At 43.9% G+C, this 26,491-nt stretch overlaps 1 protein-coding gene and 1 non-coding gene across 3 annotated transcripts; both read right to left on the bottom strand.

The window, feature by feature from the left end:
- Positions 1-769: 769 nt before the first annotated feature.
- On the bottom strand, positions 770-22,234 carry LOC144943682 (uncharacterized). 2 transcript variants are annotated; one of them, XM_078871405.1, is made up of 7 exons: positions 21,805-22,234; positions 19,711-19,875; positions 9,148-9,301; positions 6,292-6,417; positions 5,662-5,756; positions 4,826-4,941; positions 770-4,383 (listed from the first exon to the last, which is right to left on the bottom strand). In XM_078871405.1, exons 1-7 carry the CDS (start codon positions 21,880-21,882, stop codon positions 4,092-4,094), a joined length of 1,026 nt encoding a protein of 341 aa, XP_078727531.1. In that variant the 5' UTR covers positions 21,883-22,234; the 3' UTR covers positions 770-4,091. The 2 variants fall into 2 exon arrangements, with proteins under 2 accessions (XP_078727531.1, XP_078727532.1); XM_078871406.1 differs by having other exon boundaries at positions 5,662-5,750.
- Positions 22,235-23,563: 1,329 nt separating this feature from the next.
- Positions 23,564-23,635, bottom strand: TRNAW-CCA (transfer RNA tryptophan (anticodon CCA)). Its single transcript has one exon. It is a non-coding gene; the product is annotated as a tRNA-Trp (tRNA).
- Positions 23,636-26,491: the final 2,856 nt, after the last annotated feature.

Genomic DNA, 26,491 nt, shown 5'->3' with positions numbered 1-26,491 from the left:
CAATCCGCTGCTAGACGACGACTTACCTATGCCGTGTCGGTCATGAACGTACTTCACTATGCTGGTTAGTTCGGGTTGGTGAAGGCGGACACCAGGACCGTATGGTCCGTACATCACTCACCACTGATATTAGCGGTGACCACGAATTGAAGTTTGGTCAGCGGGTCCATAGGGCAGTGCACGGAGCACTGCTCCACCACTTGTTTAACGATATAACACAAGCAGAATAAATAATAAACATTCTTTCACACACACACACGATCGGATGCATGTATCGTGAGCTTAAGAATTGACATATAAACCCATAGTATTTACAGCAATAAGAACATCCAGTACGAGCCATGATTAATCCAGTTGGGTGGACTACCCCCCCAAGGTGTCGCAATCTCTCAATTCTGAAACGCAATATTAAGACAAAGATCCCCCATAAAGCCCGACCTGTTGGGGCAAGTGCTGTTAGCGAGCACCTATTAAGGCTGGCATGGCACACGAGGGGGTGGGTGGCCAGCACCGTGGCCGGCCGTCTTCGTCTCTCCAGCAGCGATGTTTACACACCGCTCCAGGTACCCATTTAAGGCCGAGTCGACCTAGGGGAGTTCCAGGACCGGTTCAGATAATCGTCACTAGAACTCTGCTCACTGGGTTCGTAGTGCAGCGCGCTAATCGCTGCCCCACCGCTTCCCACACAACGTCATAATAATCCCCTGAGCACCTTCACGAGACGTGTTGTACGGAGTGTATAGTGACAACAAAATAAATGGTAGAGATTTCACACAAAGCACTATATTTTGGAGTTGCTTCATATACAGGCTACACAAAATACAAACACAAGTCTTGTATACAGAATAAAAGTAAAAACTACAATCAGAAGGGTTGAAAATATCATTTCATGTATTAAAACAGCTCTGCTGCTCAAGTGCATTTTTCACTTCATGTGTTCTCTTAATTGCTCTGCTAACATAAAATGAAGTAAAAACACAACCCCGGATTTTCTAATAAATTGTACGTATTTTCCAGCTCAAAGTTCAACGGAGCAAAAACAAAAATGCACTTTAGCAGATGTGGCAGTCGGCTCAAAGTAGGTACAATAACGAGTTCAATCAATGCCCATAGTTGCCCACAACTTCTAACAATCTTTTTTTTATTTCCTTGTACAATCTCGAAAAAAATTGAACATTCCCACCAAATTCACATGTAATACATCCCAACATCAATAACGCTTTATAATTGTTAATACGTGAAAAAAATACAATGAATTGCGGCATTAACGAGACGTTATATGGCGTGGAACAACAGAAGACGAAGCCATCTTTTTGGATATTTTTTTCTCATAGTAAAAATAACTCTATTACAAAAAATTAAGTAATGAAACACGGCGTCTAAAACACGTTGCTGTTGTCATTATTTGCAAAATGAAGATGATAAGAGGTAATTCACATGATTTTCTTACACATTTTTACATACAATTTTTTATTTAAAAATGTGACCAGCTTCTTGTAGCTTCATATGTACGTATAACTTATTTCTCACCGGAGGTGATTCCATCATTAACGGGCACAAGTTAATCCTTCTGTTAGGTGACATATGTATTCAGGTTCACACTTTGCTTTGTAAGGCGATTTCACTATATATGCTAAAAAAAACATTCTTAATCCAAATTGATTGGATGGGGCTGTGTGATTCTGAGCAGGCCCTCTTAACTGAATCTATAGGAATCCTTACGATGCTTGGAATCTCAGAGTACCTTACATTGCAGGCATTCTCTCCAAATCCAAACAAAGCCTTAGTATCCTAGGAATTCCACACAAGGTAACACACCTTAAGCTGCAAAGTATGAACATAATTTGACACCACACGACCTTCTGGGAAAGTTGTATTGCTTCTTCATTGACTTAAAACACATTTTTCTTATCTAACATACGTGTGCGCAACCGAACGCGACAACTGGTTGTAAAGAAATTGGAAGACGCAAATTTTCACGGCTGTACAACTTCCACAAATGCACGAAGCAGGATCGGATAGGGATATGCACCAACCACCACACAAATAGCCTTGAAAGGTGTATAATGAATTATTCCCACTTTGAGCATATCATTATTGTATAGGTTACTTTAAATACAATGTGCAATTGTTACTTCGCCATAAATACGCTTTTGAGTAACACGGAGAAGGGCTACTCTAGAAGCAAATGACATGTTCTCATCAGGCAATTGTGCTTATTAAATGCTGAATTGAGTTTGCAGTTTCGCAACGCAAATTGTTAAAAACAAGTACTGTTTGGTATGTTAAGTGCAATTCAACAGTACACGTTTAAATAATTCGTGATAAGAGACTGCCACTGCACGCAACAGCGGCGCACACCGCAATGGCAGGTTGCTGTGTTGAGCTGGAACACTTTCCACTTGTGCGACCGTTTCAATGAGAATTTCAACTTATCGAATGTGACGGACACCAAATGGTTAACCGCTCAAAAGCATGTAAGTGCCAAGTGTACTGTAAAAGTGTATTAAGTTAAAGCTAATCCATACATCTACAAAAGGTGAAGCTGCTTTTAAATGTGCTTTAAGCCCTTCATCTTGCTGGAATAGTCCCTTCCGATTTTAAATCAAGCTGCGCTTTGGCGAATCACCATCAACCCCGACTAGGGGGGCCAGCAATAACTTGTGAGCGCGCAGTTCTTGAAATATATTTGTGGAAAACTGTTCCTTAGAGCACAGTTTATCAGGAAAAACCCGGGATGTGTTAATTGGCCTTAAGAGCTGCATTTAGGCACTTTCAATGCCCATAAACACAAGCGTGCGCCTCTGCAAACTCGCATTAGCCATCGTTTTGCATGACGTGAGAATGCACCCAATCATCTTCCAAACGGCAGTGTGTGGTTTGAGGTTAAACAGGCAAAGAGTAGAAAAGCCAAGTGGTTGGTTTCAGCATGTTACACGCCATTTACAAAGAAGCCACTTTGAATTTCTTTACAAGCAGTTAAGATTAATCATTCTACGAAGCATTATACAAGTTATAAAGTAAATGTAATCTACTAGTTAAAATTCCTCGTATCGTACATAAACAATGCTAATACCCAAACTACAGGAAGGCGATATATTCCATATGAATAGCTGCCAACTGTCCTTAAAATCTGTCCCATCTGCAAGCGTTAATCCTCTCCAATTAAATACGGAACCAATTGTTTTAAAAACCATGTATTTCGTCATTTAAAATTCAACATTGTCGTAAAAAAAAGTTTCAAATCTTCAATATAGTATCTTTAAATACAATACAAAATGTACTCTAGCTGTGTTTTTGTTAGTTTTTTTGTTATTTTAACAAATGTACTCTGATATTTGCAGACAAAAAATACATGACCACCCTTTTTAAAAAGCCAAAACATTTCCTATCGATCGCCGAATAACTTACAAACCCAAATTTCTGCTGCGTGTGACTGGGATACATTAAAATACACCACCTCTGGCAGGCAGTACGACTTTGGACACTTGCAAAAATATGTCCGCACTCTGCAGATCACAGTTAACAGTTTTAAGGCAGTTAAATACGGGAACATTATTTTTTCACAATTTTTTCTTTCCTACATTCGTAGGCTTCACCAATTCCCTATAAAATATACGTTCTCAACTGCGAACGTATAAGCTTTCAAAACATTTAGAGATACAACGCTTTATGTTAAAAAGATAAAAACGTAGTTGAACCTAACACAAACGACGGTTGGGTAACATCATATTTTGTGATTCCTGCTAACACTTCATTCATTTTACATAAAACAGACCATGTTCAAACAAAAAAAATCACAAGATGTCAATTCTGCAGTATCCAATCCACTGGCTATCAATTTGGTGATGAATTAAACCAACTACCAAACTATATTGGAACTACAGCAAAACAAGATAGGCATCGTCCGAGTGAATGGAAGGCAGAGTATGATTCCGTGTGCTTTGAATTTCCGTTGGCAAAAAACCGTGCAGAGTGGTACGTCATTAAAATAAAAAAAACCCAACATTTTTTTTTTGTAAAAATTCACAAAAAGTATATATATACTGGACATATGTAATACCGAAAAAGAACCAGGTTAGACGTCCCGACTATTCCTGGGGCGGAGTAGGCTTGGGCTCGTTGCTTTCCATGTTGGCATAGACCAGCGCGAGGAACACCACCAGCGCCAGCACGAGCAGCACGCGCAGCCACACGGGGAAGCGGCGGTGGGCGACGGCACGCGCCGCCGTGACGCTGTCAGTGGCGTGCACCGGCTTGGCATTAGCTCGGGCGTAGGCGGGAGCGGCCGAAGTCACCGTTACCGTCTCGCGGCGCACCAGCAGGTCCTCTCCGCGGAGCGAGGGCTCTGCCGAGGAGCGCAGGGGCCGGCGCCGGGTGGCGCTGTGGGGGGGGGGGGGGGGGGCAGAGGAACGCGTCGTTACGTGGCGGAACAGGCGTGGATAACTGCTAGGTCGTAGTCGTCATGGGTTGTAAAGCGGGGTTTTTGTGTGGTAGATAGGAACCGATTAGAATCGCTTCTAAGGTTTCTCAGTACACGTATCAACTATTGTGGATATATTTAGGTAGTAGATGTTAATTCCATGGAAGTAGAGAGTTCTCTGAAGGCTCATTACTGTAAATAGGTGATGATGGGCATCTCCCGATACTTGCTCAGAGCAGGAAACCAAATTGACCTTTTATTAACTTGCAGCAGCAGAAACTCTTGAAAGCCTCTTACAAATAAGTGTGACATTATGAACACATTTATAATGAGTGAAAAGACTTGCTAACTAATCATTAATTCAATAGATTATTAAAACGTTTTAAAAAGAGTAAAACTCACTTGATTCCTTTGGGAGAAGACATGACCTCTATAGACGGCTCTTTGAAGTTTTTCAAAGATCGCTTGCTCATGGTACTTGTGGTGGTCATGGTGGTCGTGGTGGTCTCCTCAGTCACCTGAAACATGTGCGCCAAGCAGGACGTGTCACGGGTCGCAAGCTTGAGTACAATCGCATAGTATATGCGTGGCAGCGTGCCCAACGGCGAGCCGAAAGGGAAATGGGACGAGGCAGTGGCGAGAGGGGAACGGGGAGCGAGAGAAAGGGCAAAGAGTAGGAAGCAGGCAGCTGCGAGTAGGAGGCAAGGATCAGAGGCAAGGAAGCTGGAATTAGAGAGAAGAAAGCAAGGAAACCAGGGGCAAGCAGGAAGCAAGCAGGAAGCAGGCAGGCAGCAGGTGGAATTGGCCAAGCAGCAGATATCGTGGAGCAGGGAGGCAGACAAGGGTGTAAGAGAGCAGGAATCGGGGACCACAGTGCATTGAAGCAAGGGGCTGGGGACTACAGAGAAAAGAGCAGGTACCACAGTTGGATATGTATGGTGCGAAAGAAGTTAAATATATATTCATTAGTATGTCTCAACACCAGTTAAATTGTATGGTACTTTAGGCACCGGAGAAAACCGGAGGATATATCCATGGAAAAGAGGGGGAGAACATACAAACTCCATACAGAAAGGTAACCGAGTCGGGAATCGAACCTAGGTCCCTTCTTGCTGCGAGACACCATTTGTTGTGTCACCACTGTTTATTCCGCCACCCAACGAGGCAGGCAGTTGGTGAAGAGCAGAGAAACAGTGAACAGGGTGAAGGGCATTGCGGACGGAGCAGGGAACGGTCACCTTGACTTTGGCCGACCGCGTCGAGCGAGATGCCACCGGGGCCTGAATGCTGTTGCCTTTTGGTTCCTCGACCTCCTTTTCTTTGGCTTCTGCAGCTTCACGTTCAAGCAACAAACGACACAACAACCACGGAAATGAATTACCTTAAATTTAACATGACTTGCTCACTTGTAATTGCATGCTTTTTAAATGCGGTGGTCACTTAACAAGTATAATATTCATGATTTTACAGACCTTTGTAATTCCACTGCTGGATGAAGGCCTCCCCATGCCCTACAGTAATGGTGGTTGTTTGACTGTACTGAACCACACTGGTCAGTGCAGGTTGGTAAAAGGAGTTGAGACCCAGCATGGGCTCTGATATCACCCAAGTGAGCCGTGGCCAGGAATAGAACTCAGAATTCCACATTCATAAACAGCACGCTAACCACTACCCTGCCATTCCACCCCATTTAGTAACAGCCAATTATTAATACACGTAAGTCTGAGTTGTAAGATTATTTTTTTTCATGAGGGTCTACATCGTGGGAGGTGACATTGAAGTGCTTGGAGAAAACCCCATGGCAAAGATGGGCACACGAACACTCGCTATACTCGTCTCCTGGCCACCTGAAAACCGAAAAGCCGTACCTTCCTTCCCATTGTTTTCGTCGTCGTCATCACTGTAGGCTTCCTCGACGGCCTTCGTGTTGGTGGCCGAGGTGCCCTCCTTCATGGCTTTCATGAGCTTGCTCTCATACACCTTCCGCGTGGTGGCTGCTCATAAGATCGCCACCCACCGAGGCACACAAAGATAACAAAAACAGTCACGACGACGTAGGTTTTCCCAGTTGTGCTGTATAGCACTCTCGTGTTTCCAGCTTCTACGGTCTGCTGTTTGACATTGTCCTGAAGAAGCTCCTAGCATGTGGAGCGAACGTCGGACATAGTGCCACACACGTGAGCAAAACCAAAAGAAATCTAGACAGTCACATGGGAATGCTAGACCAAGCACGAAGTACAGCCAATACCTTCCCAACGAAGTGGCACGTAAAAAACCACGACATAATTTGTGTTTAATTTAGGAAAGCGACTAAAATAATTTTACGGAAGTTTTTGTGCACGTCGCACCAAATTAACGAGGCAGTGAATGTAATTTACTCTAGCACGTGTCTGGACGTGCGGTACAGGCAGGCCCTTATCTCGGACATGCACTGGCGGTCAGACAAAGCTGCTGCTAAATGGGAAGTTTCACCATGACATAATTTGTTTCACTGGTCGAGGCTGCAGCCAAGCTTAAAATTCCACACCCTAGTGCAGAGGGAGCAGGAAATGTACACGACGTTTGAAGTGTTCAGCGTGGCTTGGGAATGCGGCCAAAATAATTTAGGGGGAAAAAGACATCCAAAACCACTTGAAAATTAAGCCACTTGGCTACATTTCATTGCAAAGAAGAAAGTGCACCAAGGTCGACAATAATATTTTCCACTATAGGCTTGAATCGAAATGAAAACGGATACCAGGAAGTATTTTAGATATACATACATATGTAATATAGTTGAAGACTCTTGGACGCCGGGGTTGGAGACACACGTATTTATTCCGAGATATTTGGCACAATCCCGGACATACAACACTGGAGGGGGTATCGGCTCCCTTACCCGGCTAGCTGGGGATACACTTGCTAGCTATGCCTAACCTACCTCCTAGTCCTCCACTAACGGGCTAGGGGAGGCTATCTGGCCCGACACTGGTAAGTCGGGCTCACGGTACCCGGAGTCCCAGACCAGCTCTGATAAGAGCACCGGCTCTGGCTTTCGGGACCACGCCGCTGACTCGGTCCTGTGCGGCCCTGATAAGGGTGGCGACCCAGGGGAGTCCAGGGCTCTAGCTAGACGATCTTCGGTCTTCACTGGTTTAGCTTTAACATTATGCCCCGAGCTCTCCGGCTCATCCCCTTTTATACCAAAACCCCCCGCTGAGGGGTGGGGCCCCGGGGGATCACAACTCCGGGTCAGCCCCCCAGGCTCCCCGGTGCGGACGTCGTTGAGAGCACCTCCCCGTGCACTCACGTAGCCCCGCCCACTGTGTTTGTTTCCCGTGTGATCCCATGTATACAGCCCCTCCGTAACACCCCTACACATACATGAAAAGATCACAAAAAAGAATGTCACTTGATTTCTTGATAAAATTAAACACTTGTTAAGTCTACGTCATGGTAAACAGCCTTTGCTCAAGGGGTTTTTACCTGAAATACCAACCGGTGTACTTTATCACGAAACACTCACTTCAATTTTATCATCAAACAGCCGAAACCCTGAGCCTCAGCACACTCAAAAGTGCCAATATGCCATGCTAAGTAAACAACAACAAAGCTCCTAGAGAAAGGCGGAAAGCATTTTCACGGGATACCAGAGACATCGTCTGTAACTAAAGATAATTCATCTTTGCCAGAATTACGAGTTAGCAAGCATGAGTTGGTTCATAGGAGGCATACGTTAACTGCTCACAATTGGCAAACAATCTGTTTACATTTTTTAAGAAAGACTGCTGGAAATGTTTCCTGTCTTATCCAAATCTTGAGCATAACAAGGAAAACCAATGAAGGCTGTGTAATGGTGTTTGCATTTCCATTAGTGGGCTGGGCCCTTTCCCTTAGGTTGTGTTAATTAGCAGGGAACACAACTCTATTATTGCTTGCCATTCATTGGGGAGGACGTCAAGCCAACAATGGCACATGTTAAAGGAAGCTCGGGCCCAAATAACAAATGGCTCTTATCTTAGATATGCCCCTGCCCCTGCACCACCCTAGGGCTGTCTGTCCTAGACCATTTGACACAAGAAGCAAGCTTTGTCGATGAGAATAAAGATGTTAAGCTTATGGTGAAGTATAACATTACGGCACTGGAGAGATTTTTCCCAATGTGGTTGAATGCATCAATGTAGATGTATCACGATAGCACTACGTCAATATGTAGTAAGTAGCTAACGTCTATTTAGAAATTAATTAAGTTTCAAGAAAGGGGTTGACAGCCCAGGCAACAAATGCAATTAAAATGTAAAATCTTTTCAGTTGCATCTTACTTTAAAGTCAAAATCAGCCATGATCAATCCACTGTTACATGAAGTCTTCCCCAAGCAGCGATCCATCTTGCACCTGCATATGAGCTGATTTCATTGCTCCATCTCCAAGTTGTGTGCGCTTTCTCATTTGGGTGCCACTCCATCATGCTGCATGACCACTGTTCATCGTCCCTTACACCGACATGTCCAGGCTGAGCCCACTTATTTTTTTAACAATCAAAACTATGTCTCTCACTTGTGTACGTTTGCTAATCCATGTATTTCCACTCCCAATGGCTTATCGCCAACGAATATGGAAAGCTGAAAAGTACATCGAGACCATATAAATGCAAACTCTGTTGCGTTCTGCAACTGAAGTGCTGCCAAGAACCCAGCGTGACTGCGGGGGGGGGGGGGCATCGGGAGATAGAGCCCTGCGCTCACCAATGATGGGTCCAGAGTTTAAGCCGTACTGCGAGAGCAGTTTCAACAGCTCCATGTCGGACATCTTGGTGATATCCTTCTCCTCGATGATCTCCGTGATCGTCACCGTCTCCTTGACTGGCGTCACCTGCACCACCGTCTTCCGGGTGGACTTCTGTGCCGTCGCAAGGTAGAATAGGGAGGTGGGGGGTTGTACAAGAAGCCAAAAAACATGATTTGTCACTACCTTCATATTTTCAGATGTATTTTTCCTTTTAAAGACACGACAAAAAATCTAAATATCTCACCTTGTTGGTATGTACCTAGGCAGTGTGTCTAGGGCAGACACCAAGTTTTTAGTCAATTCATAAAAATAACGAAATTAAAATCATGACCAGGCACTCCATCAGAGTGCTCAAGTGATGTTAATGACATCGGCTTAAAATGTACCGGGGTTAGGTTGCAGTGTATGTGCTTCCACCAAAAGTGTTTATCTGAAAAGAATGTGCAGAAAACTAAAGTACCACAAGCGCAATGGAAACGTGCATAATTTGTGCAATTTCAATGCTGTGCCAACCCCTGGTACACGTCAGTCCCTTGGCATGTTTTGGCAATGTTGCATTTATATCTAACGTTCTATCAATGCTATCAATTATGTTTAGTACATTTTTATTTTTCAGAGTATTTATTAAAAAAGTTAAGTCCGATCAAGTTCACAAAATTGGTGATATTTGAACCTTGTTTAAAAAGACTCAAAATATCAGCTTACAGTGGATTAACTATACATTACTTGAAAACCCAAGTTTAGAAAGACCTTTGCTATGGTTTGTCAAATGCCACCCCCTAGTGAAAACCGTACGGTTATGTCAGTTTTTATTTTTACAAACAAGTGTGTATGCCATACCTGCGACTTGTGACGACCCTACTTAGCTAAAGTTGACGAGGCGACAAAAACGGATCATAGCTCTAAAAGCCATTTGTAACCCTTTTGTCAATCTACTGAAGGCCTCTTCATGCTTGTCAGTGCTGGTGCGCGAAGATGGGTGCCAACGACTCGGTACCGATGTTATTCACCATTCATATCAACCATGTCCTGGAATGAAATTTACGCTGCCGGGTTTGTAGCACAATGCGCCAACCTCTACGCCCGCCACTCCACTCTACGATAGTGGGGGAAGCGGGGAGCATTGCCCGCCACTCCAGTTGAAATTGGAAGATGGTCAATGTTATGTTGCTTGAGGAGGAAGCTTCAAATCTAGAAGGAATTGTGGACTTTGTGGTTAACCCGACCCACCTACTGTCCCCCCCAGCCACCGCTACATACTGCGTGCCCCCAACACTACCTCATACATGTCAGTCTCAAGAATGAGTAACTCACCATTTTTCTAAATGCAATGGATTCTCACGTTTTTGGTTGTTTATTGTAGTGCACCAGTAACTGCCGCCGATGGATCAAGTCTTAGTGAGGGCCAGCTCCAAAAGTTGTGTTTAGTTGCAACCTTTTTATATGAAAAAAACAGTGGGGAACTACTAACAACTATCCAAGGTCATTATTAAATATTTACTTTGGGGGTGTTCACTAAGTGGTGTACATGAGCATATTGCTGTTAAGCAAACACATTAAGCAACCACCACGTTTTTGTCCAAAGGTAGACTCGCCTTTTCCTGCTTCACACTAACATGTTTCTGTGCCGCAGCTTCTTGGGTTTCAGAATCGGGGTGGGGACTAAGCAGGGAAGGGCAAGGCCTTAAGAGGATGGGGTGGAGCCAAAAGAGGAAGGGCCTAAACAGGAAGGGGTAGGGCCTAAACAAGAGTGGTGAGTCTAAACAGGAAAGAGTGGTAGGTCTAAACAGGAAAGAGGCAGGGCTTGAAGGAAAAAGCCCCAAAAAGCGACCTCCAATTAAAGCGGACCCAAAAAACATAAATCTGCAATTCTCAAAAAATTACAGACTTTGATTTTCCCCCCCAATTCTACATATAGAGGCGTGCTTCAACCATACACTTCCCTGTTGATTTAATTAAGTGAAAGAATACAATCAAATAAACAAGTGCAGCAGGCAGTAAACATGTCATAAAAAAATACTTATTTATTCAGAGAAGTCCTAGGACTCGTTTTCAGTCGAGTCCTATGTTGTGTTTTAATTTTAAGAGGTTAAGGCAATTAATGAATGTTTATATATGTTGGCGGAAACAGGAACAGCTAGAGAAAACCCATGCATGTGTGGGGGGGGGGGGGCAAAATAAATCCCCGTACAGATGGCTATAAATGGAGATTCGTCAAATTGCTGTACTGCCTTCTGCTGGTGAGGCAAGGTATGGCACCTTGATGCCCACGGGAAGGGAGTTTCACAACATTCGTGTGATCCACCAATCCCTATTTTACCGCAGTTCTCATCGCGGTTCTGGCCACAGGCCAAGTAGACGATTGTATTTGGTGTTCTTGAACAAGGTCATGAAGAGGCAGAGATTACAATGCACATATTTAAGTATGTAGGAAATTCCAGATGCTGGAGCACCAGAGGAGGGTCGAACCCACATTATATATAAATCCGATAAAAGATAGGCTGGTCATTTGATAGTGGCCCTTCTTCAAAGTCTATTATGCATAATGTGCTTTGGTGGTCTGCAAAACCAAAGGTGAGCTGTTTTTTTACATTTTTCACGAGATTACATAACAAACATCCAGTACAAATAATAGACACAAATCTTACACATCTATTTTTGCATTCTTTTAAAGAGAGTTTAATTTCCTAAAGCAGGAGTTGCCATGAGCCCATTCTGCTAGTCTGTTGTCACGTGGTGGCAATTTTAGAAAGATTAACAGCACTGTTCTAAAGCCAGTTTCATTTTCTCTTTTTATTTATGTTTTATACACGATTAAGTATAATCACTAAATTATGTAGATATATAGTATATATGGAATTTCACATCTCCAGTAAGCACATGACAATGCAAAACTATTTGCATCGTTATATTTCAACCGCTTGCAATGCAAAAAATGAGTTTCATATTTTGTTACTTGTGCATTGTAAAGTAAAAAAAGCCACGCTTGGATTCTTAATAAAAGGAGACTTCAGAAAGGAAGATGCACTTTATCGCATATGGATCAACAACACATCAGTCCAAAACGGTTTATATAACTTGGCACAGATGTGACATGTGGGCAAGCCTTTGTCACCACCTCAAAGATTTCTTGGGAGCCCCACAGACAAAAGACAGCCAATCGGAGGTCTCGCGCAGGTCACGGGTCTGCTGACCCACCAATCGGCTGGGTGGACCGAGCTGATTCACAGTCTGAGTGGGCTGCTCCCTGCTGCCTTGCCTCATGCCCATAAAAGGCAGTGTGGACGGTTGGCAATGGCTCATCGATGGGTCAGCGGTTACATGGCGTGCGGGTAACGGGAGCGGCTCGGCTCAGACGCACATGCACGTGTCTCGTGTGGCCACACCAGAGGTCGCAAACGGGTTTTGATTCCTTACCCGTACCCGGCTGCACCAGGGTCGCAAACGGGTACCCGTACCCTACCCGATACCCGGCTACCCGTACCCGGTCGGGTATCGGGTAGGGTACGGGTACCCGATTGCGACCTCTGGGATGAAGCCATGTTGCAGGCGTGGGTGGGTTGATTCTAGGAACTTGAATTGTGAGAAGAGTCAAGACGTTGGGAAATGAGTGACAAACGGTTACTCACCAGTGACTCACGGCCTAGCCGTACCCGGCCGCACCAGGGTCGCAAACGACCCTGGTGCGGCCGGGTATCGGGTAGGGTGCGGGTATCAGGTACCCGATTGCGACCTCTGGGCCACACAACCCACGCTATGTTGGTGACACTGCTGTATCTGCAGTGGCCTGCACCGCCAAGACGTGATTCTCCTCTTGAAGCTAGCACGACTCCAATTCGAACCCATTTAACCCACCCCAGTTAAAAGAGAAAAATAAACTCTTTGAGGTGCCTCTCTATGCAAAAAATGCTTGGTATTAGGCATGTGGTACAAAGCGTACCTAGATTGTTAACAAAGGGCGGTGCAGCAAAATCCGTACTGTACTCAATGGTTTTACTTCCATGCTACCCAGCACTGACCAGAATGGTGATGTATGTTCAAATAATCCCCAACGACCTATGCAGCTCTCATCCAGCAGTAGATTGACAAAAAGACAACACATAAGAATAGGTTTCACTGTTTTCCAGCAATAAAACAAATGTTAAGATGTTCAAATACCAAATATAAACCTTTTGCAAGGAATCCTGTTTGCATTAACCACACGTACTTGTGGAGAACATGCAAACAATGGCTCATCGATGAGCCACTGTTCATCTTTTGGCGTTCACTCGTCTGACACTGGTGAGACTAGGCCATAAAGAAGGATTGTCTCTTGTGTAGGCCAATCAGTTTAAAAGACAATGCATATATGATCAGACGATGTTTGTTTGCATGTTCACCACAAGTATTTGTGGATAATGCAGATATGATTCCTTGCAAAAGGTTTATATTTGGTGGTTGAACATCTTAACACCTGTTTAATTGCCAGAAAGGGATAAAACCTATTCTTGTTTTTTCATACTTTGATACTGGCAAAAATAGGTCACATGTTGGGCAGTACATACAGAGTCACGTGACAATACATCCCACTCCCTCAGTGAACTGGAACATTTTTCACAATTCAGGATTAGGATTCAATTTACCAAAAGTGTAAAAATAAAATTACCATCTCATTTGTATTGCTTATAACTTTTTTGTTGTGTTTTGCTCCATGACCCTAAATGTAAATCAACATCATAATAGTTGTGCCTCAAAATCGATTTTAATTCAAAATACATTTTGAAAAACCCATGATATATACATTGCATTGCACTATTTTCAAGTTATGCGCATTTTTTGTATGAAAATTATATTCTTACTGCCGATTATTGCAAGGTATGATATTTTACGAGACAAACAGTACAAGCGACACAGACTGTAAAAACCGGACCGATGTTAGACAACACAACGGAGGCAGTACCGACAGGACAAATGGGACAAAATGATGCTGTACAAACGAGTAAAAAAAAAATCTACTCGTGAATATAATCTTGATCCAAAATCCTGACTTCATCGAAGCGTGGGGGGAAAGCGGGCACGCGGGAATATTTTTTGCGTTAGGAGTAAATAGAAAGCGTTCATTACTACGCGAGCTGTCGTTAAAATGTTTTTCGTAAAACATCAGACATTCCAACCAATGTTATCCATCTTGAAGTAAAAAACGACCAAAAACATTCCACCGGCTGGGCTGGCCAGCTTTAGTAAGATGCATTTCGGACATTTTTGCTAAGCTTTTTTTTTTAAACAAGGAAGGTCTGCACCTGCATCTACAATCATTTACTTGTGTCTAAGAAGATGTGAACATTATAAAGTAATGCAAAGCATTTCAAATTTATATCCAAGTCGACAGTAGTAATATACACAAATCTCTTCAGTGCAAAAATTGGCTTAATACAAAGCATTTTTTCAGCTTTAAAAGCCTTTGAAGTGAGACCCCGAGATGAAAAAAAAATTCTTGATAAAACAAGAGTATTCTGGAAGTGTGCGGTGTGCTGCCAGGAATGACTGTTAATTGTGATCTCGGATGTCTAACCACAATAATTAGTCTCAACAGCTCCACGACACAGAAAAGAGACCACTGCGGTTTTATAGAAAGCGCTGCTTTGGATGATGCATAACACAATTGTTGACAAGACAACTGCTGCTACAAATTGACGTGTTCTTGGCCATGGCTAAAATCAGTGGCGTGTGATATCTCAACTGTTCCTTCGCTCTCCTCAACTAACCAACTCACACTAACAGGTACAGTGCTAAAGAAGTTCAACATAGACATATATACGTATGTTCCCCATGACTGACAAGGCATAAATAGTGGCCTTCATCCAGCAGTGGATTGACAAAGGGAAGGACATTATTATCGGTCGCACATTAACCTTGCTTGAATAATGTGCAATATTCGCATGTTATCCATAATCAATTTGGTTTAAAAAAAATCAACAAGCTTTTGAGTTCATAAAAATTATCAAATTGATCAATTAACATGTACTGCCATTTACCAATTACACCCTTAATATAGACCATATAAAGATGCATTCTAATGTTTTTACAAGCCAAAATTATACATACATCCGGTGGGAAGCAAAAAAATTTGCACACTGTCAACGCATTACACAGGAAGGAACACCTCTGGTAGGTTTCAAGTTGACAAGCTCTGCTCACACCCTCGACACATGAAAGTCAGCGCGCACAGCGACATGTCACTGGCACGCGAGGTCAATTTGTTTGACGTGTACCATTTCGTAGCCTCAAAGCATGCACTTAAGATCGTGTCAGTGTCGCGCAATCATAAATCACAATCCAATTGTCCGACCTAAGGCTGATTGTGTGGGTGATACACATGTGCGTGAAAATCTTTTTGATTTTGAACATTTTCACATTTCAAAATAATAAAAAGTTATAATTGTGAGAAAATACAAAAAAATATAAATAAGTTCACCCGCAGGTACACCGGCAAGAAATGATGCATTCATTCGACAAAAATCACAATTTTCCCGCAAAAAAAATCAATCACAACTTGCGCAAATCGTTTCTTACCTTTAGGCTATTAGAGCAAACTAAATAATGAAAACAAAACAGTAAACAATTAAAACAGGATGGAAAAAACAAGACCAAAAGGTATGATTATGGAACTGAATCATGGCCAAGAATTGTGACAACTGACTGAACCGGCAGGGTGTTCAATTCATAAAATTGCCCAATAGGTACGAATGTAGTCGGCAGGCGCTTTGCTCGGAGCACTCAACTCAGTCAAGAGTCAACTCGGCCCACGAACTCTCGAAGGTCATTAAAATAAATACCACCGTCGGAAGTCAACATCGTTCATCCAATCTATTGGAAGGTTTCCCAGAAAAGAAACGTGGAATATTTCCACCCCGTCTCAGGGCAGTGAAGAGTCACCAATATGTTTGAGCTGGGATACGCTCTCATGATGTTTTGAATATTAACGTGTACATGTAAATAGCACTGCACATAAAAATAAATGCGATACATTTGTAGGATTGCATCACCCGAAAAGTATCCATAAGTATGCAGCGTTGAGCCTGGACAGTGCTAATATGGATCACCACCATGCACATTGAGTTGTTATAGGCTGCGGGGCTACGCGACTGGCAACAGGGGATAGTGTATCAAGATACATTGCTCAACTGTACCTATATGATCCCTGCCTTCACCAACTCCCACTGACCAGCATGGTGAGGTATGCTCAAGTAACCAACGTGACTTGGTCGGCATGGCGAGACCGTCACCCAGCAATGGACTGACATATACAGGATATTGTACATTCATTTATATGTGTAAATGCAATGTCCTTGCATACTAATAAAATGCAGAACACTATCAGTAAGGTACACAAAGCATTAGGCATTGTGCATGTAGCATTAAATCTACACCAACCTAATGCATTATCTATTGGAAACTCCATCTCCATGTTCCTAAGAATAGTAAAATAGGACGAGAAATAAAGTAACATGAGCAATCATGTAACGAGTGTATGCATTTTAAATAGCTAGTTCTCCGAGCTACTCCAAGCATCCTTTGAAAAAGACTTTCGATCTCAATGGGCTGTTACCCGATTCAAATGTAATAGTAAATTGTGGCTATTAATACAGAGCGCACCATTCGTGCATGCATGCACAGTATGAATACAAAAAGTACTGCAATTGATTAATACAACCACGCAGGTATGCATATATGCCACGTTAATGCCTTCATAATATATAGAAATGTGCAAGTTTACATTGTACTGTACATTGAAGGTGAATGTAACATGACAATGCAAGGTGGTCAAGATTAACAAAGGAGTGGAACCATGAGGAATGGCTTGGGGAGATCTTCATCCAGCTGTGGTTTGACAATGGCTGATAATAGCACTCCTCTGAGCACTTGTTTCAAGACTTAAAATTTAGTTTTGATGGCTGGGATCAGTACAAATGCCATGGTATTACATTATGCTGGAGCTTTCTATCTCAGACACTACCATGCATTGGTATTACTGTTATTTTCAGGAACTATTTTTTGGCCATATATTAGATTGCAGGGGGAGTGGTGGCAGTGGTTACAGCACTGGCTATGACACATGCGACCTGTGTTGGATTCAAGGCTAACATCTGTGGTAATATCTGAATTAGTTATCTGGGCCCCCTTTAAAGAAACACACCATGACGAGCGTGGTGAAGTATGGTCAAACAATGATACATATGATAGCCATGGTTGATGATGTTATTGTGCAAAGTTGATTGTCTGAATGCATGATCTGTCCTTACAATGAGAACGGGGTGTTTTCTGGACAGTAATCGGGATATGAACGAGATTATTTCCAAGCACGAAACCGCTGTGACTTTCTTTGGTAACAATATAATTCAATGAATGAAATGAGGAAGTAAAAGCACATGTCTCCATACACAACACTGCTTAAAAGCCATATGGGAGTCTAACTTAAACACTGTCACAATTACTGAAATTATAGATGTGATTAAATTATTTTAATATACTTATGCATATCCTATTATAATTACTGGAAATGTGGAGAATGTTGCGTTAACATTATTGTATTAGTTTACCATCTATGGCATGCAGAAATAAACATGTATAAAAGTGACACTTGTATTACAGCAAATAATACTTTACAATTCTCTGAGTCTTGATAGTACTTTCATGACAGACCTACATTACATCAATCATAGCACTGCGTATTGGATATTACATGGATGCTGCCGTGACATAAGATGCAAAGAATTTCACAAGGGAGCTAACAAACTTTTATGTTCGGAAGGGAACATGGGAAAAAAGTTGTAAATGTAATTGGTAAGTGAAGGTTAGAATGGACATGGCAGAGAGTATGGGAGGGCAGGTTACAGAGACAGCCATTGGAGAGGCACTCAGGGTTTGGCAAGCCAAGGGAAGAACTAAACCCAGACGAGTGATGACTCTAAGAACAAACCTGGGAAATAAGGTGTTGATTTTACAGCTGTGATATCTAGCACGAGAATAAACTGTGATGGAAGCAGCATTATCCGCGATTACCTTATCACACGCCTGTAATCCTGCAAGTTTGTGGATCGCGCAGATTTGTGAAACTCTCAAACCCGGAGGGCAGTACATCAAGTAGACTTGTGAGCATGTCTGTACGGTCATTGGGGTATTGTGATTCAAATTCGTGGGTTTGTGGCTCTCCTGCCACTTGCAAAACAATAGCCTAAAAATAAAGTGGCTAATTGAATGAATTTTCATGTGGTCACAAATCCATTCAAGAATACCTTTTTTAGCCATTGTAGTGTATGTAGTCTGCAAAACTGCAGGGTTCAAATGAACTAATTGAACAGTTATTTGGAAAATACATTGCTAAACACACAATGCAATGTATGCCTCATGAGTGTAATATTCCATATTAATATACATTGTTGTATGCCAACTCCGCTAGGCTTCCCTGGGTAATTAAGTGACATTATTATTTCTGTGCTGCTTAACACATAGCACAATTTGGAACTTTATTGCATCTAAACACGACCGCATCTCAAGACCCTGTGCAGAAACAGTGAGCATATTTATTTGATAGCGAGAAAGAGGCAGTTAGTAAAACGCCTAAGTAAAAATTAAGGTCTTAAGCTTTGACTTCCAACAGGTGCAGGGGAGTCAAATGCATCGATGTCTGTGGGAAGAACTTTCTAGACCATGATAAAAACAATAATAGGTGTTATCCTTTCTCGCAATAAAACAGGTGTTAAAATTTTCAAACACCAAATATAACCCTTTTGCAAGGAACCATGCCTGCATTAACCACACGTACTTGTGGTGAACATGCAACAAAAAACATGCTTCTTATTATATACGCATTATCTTTGAACCTGATTGGCCTGGGCCAGAGACAGCCTTCTTCATAGCCTTGTCTCCAGACTATGGCGGAGGCAGAGGAGAATGAGCAGCGAGAAACTGCAATGCCACCAACATGATAATACTGGACATATGTTGAAAAAAAGCTTGAGAGCTCATCGGATTCCTCCAGAATAAATACAGTAATCCCTCGCCACTTCGCGGTTCAATTTCGCGGCCTCAGTGCATCGCGGATTTTTCGAACTGATTTAAAGACCTTATTATACCTGTGCAGTAACACCATCATCATCATCACATTCATCGAACTGCACAGGTCTGTCATCGTCGTCATTGTCATCGTCATTGTCATCGTCGTCGTCGTCATTACTGGAGTCAAGTCTCAAGATACTACTGTCATTGGTGAGTGTAGAACACCATAATACGTATCGTATGAGAGAGAGAGTGAATGTATAATATTAAGGTTTTATAATTAAATAGATTTAAGTAAAAAATATATATACATATATATATAAAGTATAAATATACATATTTTGAACATACTGGTACCCACACACACATATACGGAAATTCCTAGGGGGCCAATCCTACTTCGCGGATTTTCACCTATCGCGAGGGGTTCCGGTCCCCATTAACCGCAATAAACGAGGGATCGCTGTATTCTGATGAATCACCCTGTTTGGAGAGGCGCGTGTGGGTTGCTGCTGCTCCTCCTCATCGCTGGAGAAGTCGGCACGAAGGCCGGCCCGGGCTCGCACACCGCTCCGCTTGGGTGTCACGTGCTTCAGGTAGAGCTTCACGTACACCTCCTTCTTCTGCTCCCCTGTGGGCAGCGCCACCTGCGATGATGGCACAGTGACAGGGTTGGGGTGGGTAGGGGTGATGAAGGGTTTATTCGGCAGAAGAGGGCACAGCTGGAGTCGACTTGCAGGGAGAGAGGGACGGTACAGTGGGAAAAAAACTGAACAATAAACTTGAAAAGCAATGTTAATATACTCGGCGTTGTGTTAATATAATGGAGGGTGGAGATGTTTACAGCTGAAAACGCCAAGCACAGCTATATTTGTGGATGATCGTTAAGATATTTCAGTGTTATCATTTGCATTGTGCTGCTATACGATGTTTGAGTGGACAGCGAGAGATTTATATTTAAGCGGTGCACCCTTGAAGTAAATAACTCAAAGCATGTATCTTAACACAATCAGAATTGCAGTTTGGTGTTCATTGAAAAGCACAACATTTATGGAGGCCCAGAATTTACATTTTTCAAGGGTATATCTTATTAAGTACATTTACACCGAGGATCTGGTTGACCCAAAGGATATGTCCAACACGAACTTAAAATTCCAATGTTACTATTGGGCGTCGGCATTCAGAGCGAGGCTTTCAACTTTAACAAATTCACAAGTTGGGTCTTAAAGATGAATCCCTAACTACTTTCAAAGAAATGTACAAAGCAAAGAATCCAGCATGTAAAAACTCACAAGTGGTGTCCGTTTAAACGTTGTATATTACACTACATATGTAGTGTTAAATGTCTACGTGCGGAGCGGCATGTCAGACATTATAAGCACCATAATTGGGGTCCTAGAAGTTGTCCTTTAAGGACCAACTTCACCGCACTACCAGAGGCACAACAAATAAAAAAAAATACCAAGCAGCCTTGAAGGGTCCACCCCAGACTATCGTATCGCACAATCAGGCTCAGTCGCCAAGTATGTTGAATGAATTCATCTTGGGAATTTGAAGTCCCAGACGTGGCAACGTTTAATACGGTCTGCACACTGCCAACCCGCAAACGCGGACAATAGGTGAGCGAGTGGCTTCATCTTGGCGACTCAAAAGACCCACACGTGGCGTCGTTTAATTACCTATTACACGCAACTGGTATCAAATCCTTACGTGGAGTTCAAGCACGCAAAGCGGCATCCCCCCCTTTGAGGGTGTCTCACACTGGGCAATTCAAGCGAGGGGGTCCTCAAGAGAGATCTCGTATAGATATCGCATTACCCAACCCACCGTTGACGTAAAAACGTCTGCGTCGTCCTTAAAGGACCCCCCCCCAACCCTACCGTGGTGTCACATCTATCTGCGTCAACAGCAAAAGAGGTATCCATCCCTTAAGGACCTACACAACTCAACCGCGGTGCGAAACTACGTGGAATGTAAGCGGCGTCCTTAAAGAGCCCGAGTCACATTATCTTCCCAAACCATGGTTGTTAAACGTTACCGCGAATATGAAAGTCCACCCATTAAGAACCAATTTCACTCATACTCTTAGGTTTTTTCAGTAAAAAAAACCTAAGGGTATGAATCCTTGCAGTCACGAAAGCTTCAAATCTAGAACCAATTTCGCTTGACTCAAGTGTGGTACCAATCCATGCTTGTACATAGAATAAGCATCGTAATCATTTAAGGACCGAAATCTCCCATTCCCCAACCCAACCGTGGTTGTTTAAGTCGAGATGCACAACATAGCAAGTTCCATGGGTCAAGGAAGACCCTGGTGACAACACCACCAGGGCCCAAGCGAGGCGGCTGAGGGGTGTGGGAGAGAGGCTTGGCGATGGGTGGCGAGCAGAGAGAGGGGGCATCAGCCTGGCGGGGAAAGGAAGGGGAGGTGATGGGTGAATGGGGATGAGATGACAAGAGTAGGGGAGAGGCAAACAAATTTTGTGATTTAATGTATTTGTTTCCTTTTAACCTACGTGACTTTACCGAAAAAAAACAAAGAGTAGGGAGGGGAGAGGCAGACTAAAAACTCGAACCTTGTGCGCGAGTAGCTCCGACTTGAGTCTCTCCTTGGTGAGCGAGGCTGGATCTTCAACCACGGCGGAACCCGACATCTTAGCGCGTTTCTTTCTTTCTTTATCTCTCCCCCTACCGCCTTCTTTTAAGCGCCAGAAAACCCCTCCACGAAGCGATTCAACGCAAGCAGCGACAGCGACGACGACGCGACCACGAGGAGGCGCTTCCACGGGACGTCGCTTCGACTTGCAGCAAAAAAACACCGCCTTTTTTTTATTGCGATCGAAGCGGGAAATAAATAATGATAAGAGGAGGAGTTGTGGGGGGGGTTTAGCGGTGAGAAAGTGTTAAATGTAATATATAACTGCGAGGCGATGACAATGCGGACCCCTTGACTCGCACGCCCCGGACCGCGCATTCAAAATGTCCGCAGGCCTCGCTTCCCATTGGTCGCCCGCGCGCGTTCGAAGGCGCGCGCGCGCTCTCATTGGTCGAGCCGTCGACCGTCCGTTGGTGACGCTGGTTAATGCGGGTTTCCGTGGCGTCAAATTATAATATGATTTAAATATGGTTATGCAATTATTATACTTGATATTGTAATCCTGTATTAGGTTATGATTATTGTATTTGATTTACTATGTTTTGTAACTAATAATAATGTTATTATTACAATATATAACAATATTTTAATTACGTAATTGCAATATAACATTTTTTATTAAATTATAACTAGAATATTTAAATTGTAAAATAATTAAATCATAACATAATTTCAATAATATATTTTATAATATAATCCAGTATTATAACTTATAATTATTACATTTAATACACTATAATTTATAACTAATTATATATTATAATTACAATTTTAAGTGCGTGCATTTTGCCGAGGTTAAATACAATAATGGTGCCTTCAAATCTGAATGTTTATTAAAACTGGAGCAGTATAAATAATCCGATGAGCTATAAAGATCTTTTTCATAGATGTCCAGTAGTGGCATCTATGAAAAAGGAGCTCAATGTATTGGAAAGATAAACACATCACTTAAAATATATACAAAAATAAATTTAATCTATAAATGTTATCTCATCAGGTAAAGCCCACTGAACTATTAAGTTATTTTTCAAAAGCGACCTGGTCACAAATGATAGCTAAACGTAGTGGCTTATCATGCGATGATGGGCGGTGAGGAGAGGGGTGAAACTGATAAATGTTTTCCAAGGAATATAAGAGTTTGCTTTGTATGTAAATAAAAATGTTAAGGTAATTCTGCCAGTAGGGGGAAATGAAAGATTTGCTCTGTAGCATTTGTCCCCCTACTGGCCCTCAGAGGTGCTGAGGCATTTAAGCAAAGCGCCCAATAATAACAAAGTTAACTACGAATCTTTATCAACGGTGATGTTTGCCAAAGTTGACGTCCTATAAGGGTTGTTGTTTTACTCGGGGGATGAAAGTTCAATCGCTGCACAGGGTCAACGTGAAGTTGTCTCATTGGCCACAATTGCCCACATCTCAGTCACCTATCTTAACTCGAGTTTACATCTTTCAAGGGATAATCTTCACTACCGCCACTAGACCGCGCTGTTCTCGTTATTTAAACCACAGAGTCAAAGTACAGTACGCAGTTTTAAGAAGAATCTCCGGCCAAAAACGTCCCCTATTGTCGACTATATACATTGTGATTTTATTTAAGCGTTTGCCCACGGATGCACCGGGCGGTTTCTTTTATTAACCGTGGTTTTTTTTACTAAAAAAACTTGTATCCACAAACACTGTGACCCCGACGTGATTTGAACACGCAACCTTCTGATCTGGAGTCAGACGCGCTACCGTTGCGCCACGAGGCCTGTGGTCATTTGTCACCAACTTTGCGCACTTGTCTTTAACGTGCTTCGCGAAGCTTTGACCGTAACAATCGCGTACGATCAGCAGCATCGATGCACTGCTGGATGATGGCTTATCGTCCCCGCGCCCATCCCTCATCAACATCACTGCAGTCATTGCTGTGGTAAATGCGACAAATAATACTGGTAGGAATCTCCTGGTTACACCAGCCCACAGGGGATTATTGTGTCCGTCCGTCCGTCGTGCATCCAAAAATGGGAGGGGTGGGGCTGGGTGGGGAGGGGCTGGGTGGGGAGGGGAGGGTGGGGAGGGGCTGGGTGGGGAGGGGCTGGGTGGGAGGGGTGGGGCTGGGTGTGGGGTGGGAGGGTTGCTGCTGGGTGGGGAGGGGCTGGTCACCCCGTGGTGCTCTTATAAAACTCAACGTTTAACCTACTCACGCCGGCTTGTGCCCGCCCTCACAGTCGGGAATATTTGCGGAATACACCACGCCGCCGTTGACCCTGGCCATTGACCGAGCAACCCAACGTTCCTACCAGCTCCCTCCGCAGGAATGTGATTTACCGATAGTCGCCCGATTTCAAACAATTAGCATCCGCTGTTTATCCACTGCTGGATGACGGCCTATCAGAGGTCGCAACCGGGTACCCGATACCCGTACTCTACCCGATACCCAGCTACCCGTACCCGGCCGGGGGTACGGATACCCGTTTGCGACCCTGGTGCGGCCGGGTACGGGTAGGCCGTGAGTCACTGGTGAGTCACCGTTTGTCACTCATTTCCCAACGTCTTGTCTCTTCTCACAATTCAAGTTCCTAAAATCAACCCACCCGCGCCTGCAACATGGCTTCATCCCAGAGGTCGCAATCGGGTACTCGATACTCGTACCCTACCCGATACCCGGCCGGGTACGGGTAGCCGGGTATCAGGTAGGGTACGGGTACCCGATTGCGACCCTGGTGCGGCCGGGTACGGGTAAGGAATCAAAACCCGTTTGCGACCTCTGCGGCCTATCCTCCCCACGCCATCCCTCGTCAACACATGCTTACATAATTCTAATAAGTGATATCACTGACCCAAACACAACAATGCATTGGCATCATAATTAGCAGCACCCATCATCTACTCACTGGTGGACGAAGCCCTACTACCTATGCACACGACCATCACCGCTGTACGGTAGTAATTAGTGTGTTAAACGCTAAAATAATTACACATTCCTGCGGAGGGAGCTGGTAGGAACGTTGGGTTGCTCGGTCAATGGCAAGGGTCAACGGCGACGTGGTGTATTCCGCAAATATGCCCGACTGTGAGGGCGGGCACAAGCCGGCGTGAATAGGTTAAACGTTGAGTTTTATAAGGGCACCACGGGGTGACCAGCGCCTCCCCACCCAGCCCCACCCCCCACCCAGCCCCACCCTCTCCATCCAGCCCCTCCCCACCCTCCCCTCCCCTCCCCACCCAGCCCCACCCCTCCCACCCAGCCCCTCCCCTCCCCACCCAGCCCCACCCAGCCCCACCCCTCCCACCCAGCCCCTCCCCACCCAGCCCCTCCCCACCCTCCCCTTTCCACCCAGCCCCTCCCCACCCAACCCCTCCCACCCCCACCCAGCCCCTCCCCACCCTCTCCTCCCTACCCAGCCCCACCCTCCCCACCCAGCCCCTCCCCACCCTCCCCTCCCCACCAAGCCCCTCCCCACCCTACCCCACCCCACCCTCCCCTCCACACCCAGCCCCTCCCTGCCCACCCAGCCCCTCACTGCACGACGGATACAATAATCCCCTGTGGGCTGGTGTAACCAGGAGGTTCCTATCAGTATTACGCCGATAGCCTGATCCAAACAACCATCAGCAGCATCCAGTGTCTATCCACTGCTGGGTGAATGCCTCCCCAGCGGCCCAGTGCTGCTACCATCTCGCTCGCTCCTCCTGCCACGTGAACAGATTCCGTCGCTCCATCTCCTCCGCAGTCGTCCTCTCAGACGACACAATGTGTAGACATTCTTGTAAGTTTTAGTATCATTTATAAACTGCTGTAATGAAAAAAAATATGCACGTCTCCTTAGCACGGCATTCAAACCACTGCGCGTTGTTTCAAAAATGTTTTAATTAATATTCGTTAACACAATGGGTTACAACATTTCCTTGGTTTAAGGGTATTTATTACACATGTCGGAATGTGTTCGTTTGGAAGTGGGATGTGGTGTTAATGTTTTAACGGGGTAAAGGAAATTACGTAGGGGTAAATACCGATTCTGTAACGTCAACGTTCACTGTTTTAATATGTTTTATTATAACGAACTGCTTCGGAATTGCCTATTGGAGAGGAGCCATATGTTTATATTGTGAAGTGAAGATAACGTGGAAAATAAAAATGTATCTGGTAGCCGTCGGCGTGCGTGAAATTGAAGTCTCGACTTAAATCGTTCGTGACTGCAGGGATTTATATTGTTGGTTCTTTCGGTAAAGTCACGTAGATAGAAAATAAAAATAAAACAAAAATAATAAAATAAAAATAATAAATGGAAAATACTTAAAGGAAAAAAGATTTCAATTATTTTATTAAATTATTTTAAATTGTATTTATATTTTCTATCTACGTAACTTTACCGAAAGAACCAAGACCATCTAAGGGCCATTGGTAACAAAAAGGCAATGGTGCAGCCGTGCAAGTGCATGCTCACTGCCCCTGCTGGTGGTTGGGCCCTCCGCTCGATAGAGCTCAAGAGAGCCACCTTCTAGAGAGGGCTCATTGCTGTTTTGTTCCTCTTCCACGCAGTCGTGGAAGCGCGATGGGCGTATACCCACATTTTACCCCATTGTTTAAACTGGCACACCGGGAGATCGAACCGGTGACGTGT

The sequence above is a fragment of the Lampetra fluviatilis genome, chromosome 32, assembly GCF_964198595.1.
Source record: "Lampetra fluviatilis chromosome 32, kcLamFluv1.1, whole genome shotgun sequence".
Lineage (NCBI taxonomy): Eukaryota > Metazoa > Chordata > Hyperoartia > Petromyzontiformes > Petromyzontidae > Lampetra > Lampetra fluviatilis.
The sequence above is the reverse complement of the archived record's forward strand: the minus strand, read 5'-3'. Positions and strand labels throughout refer to the sequence as shown.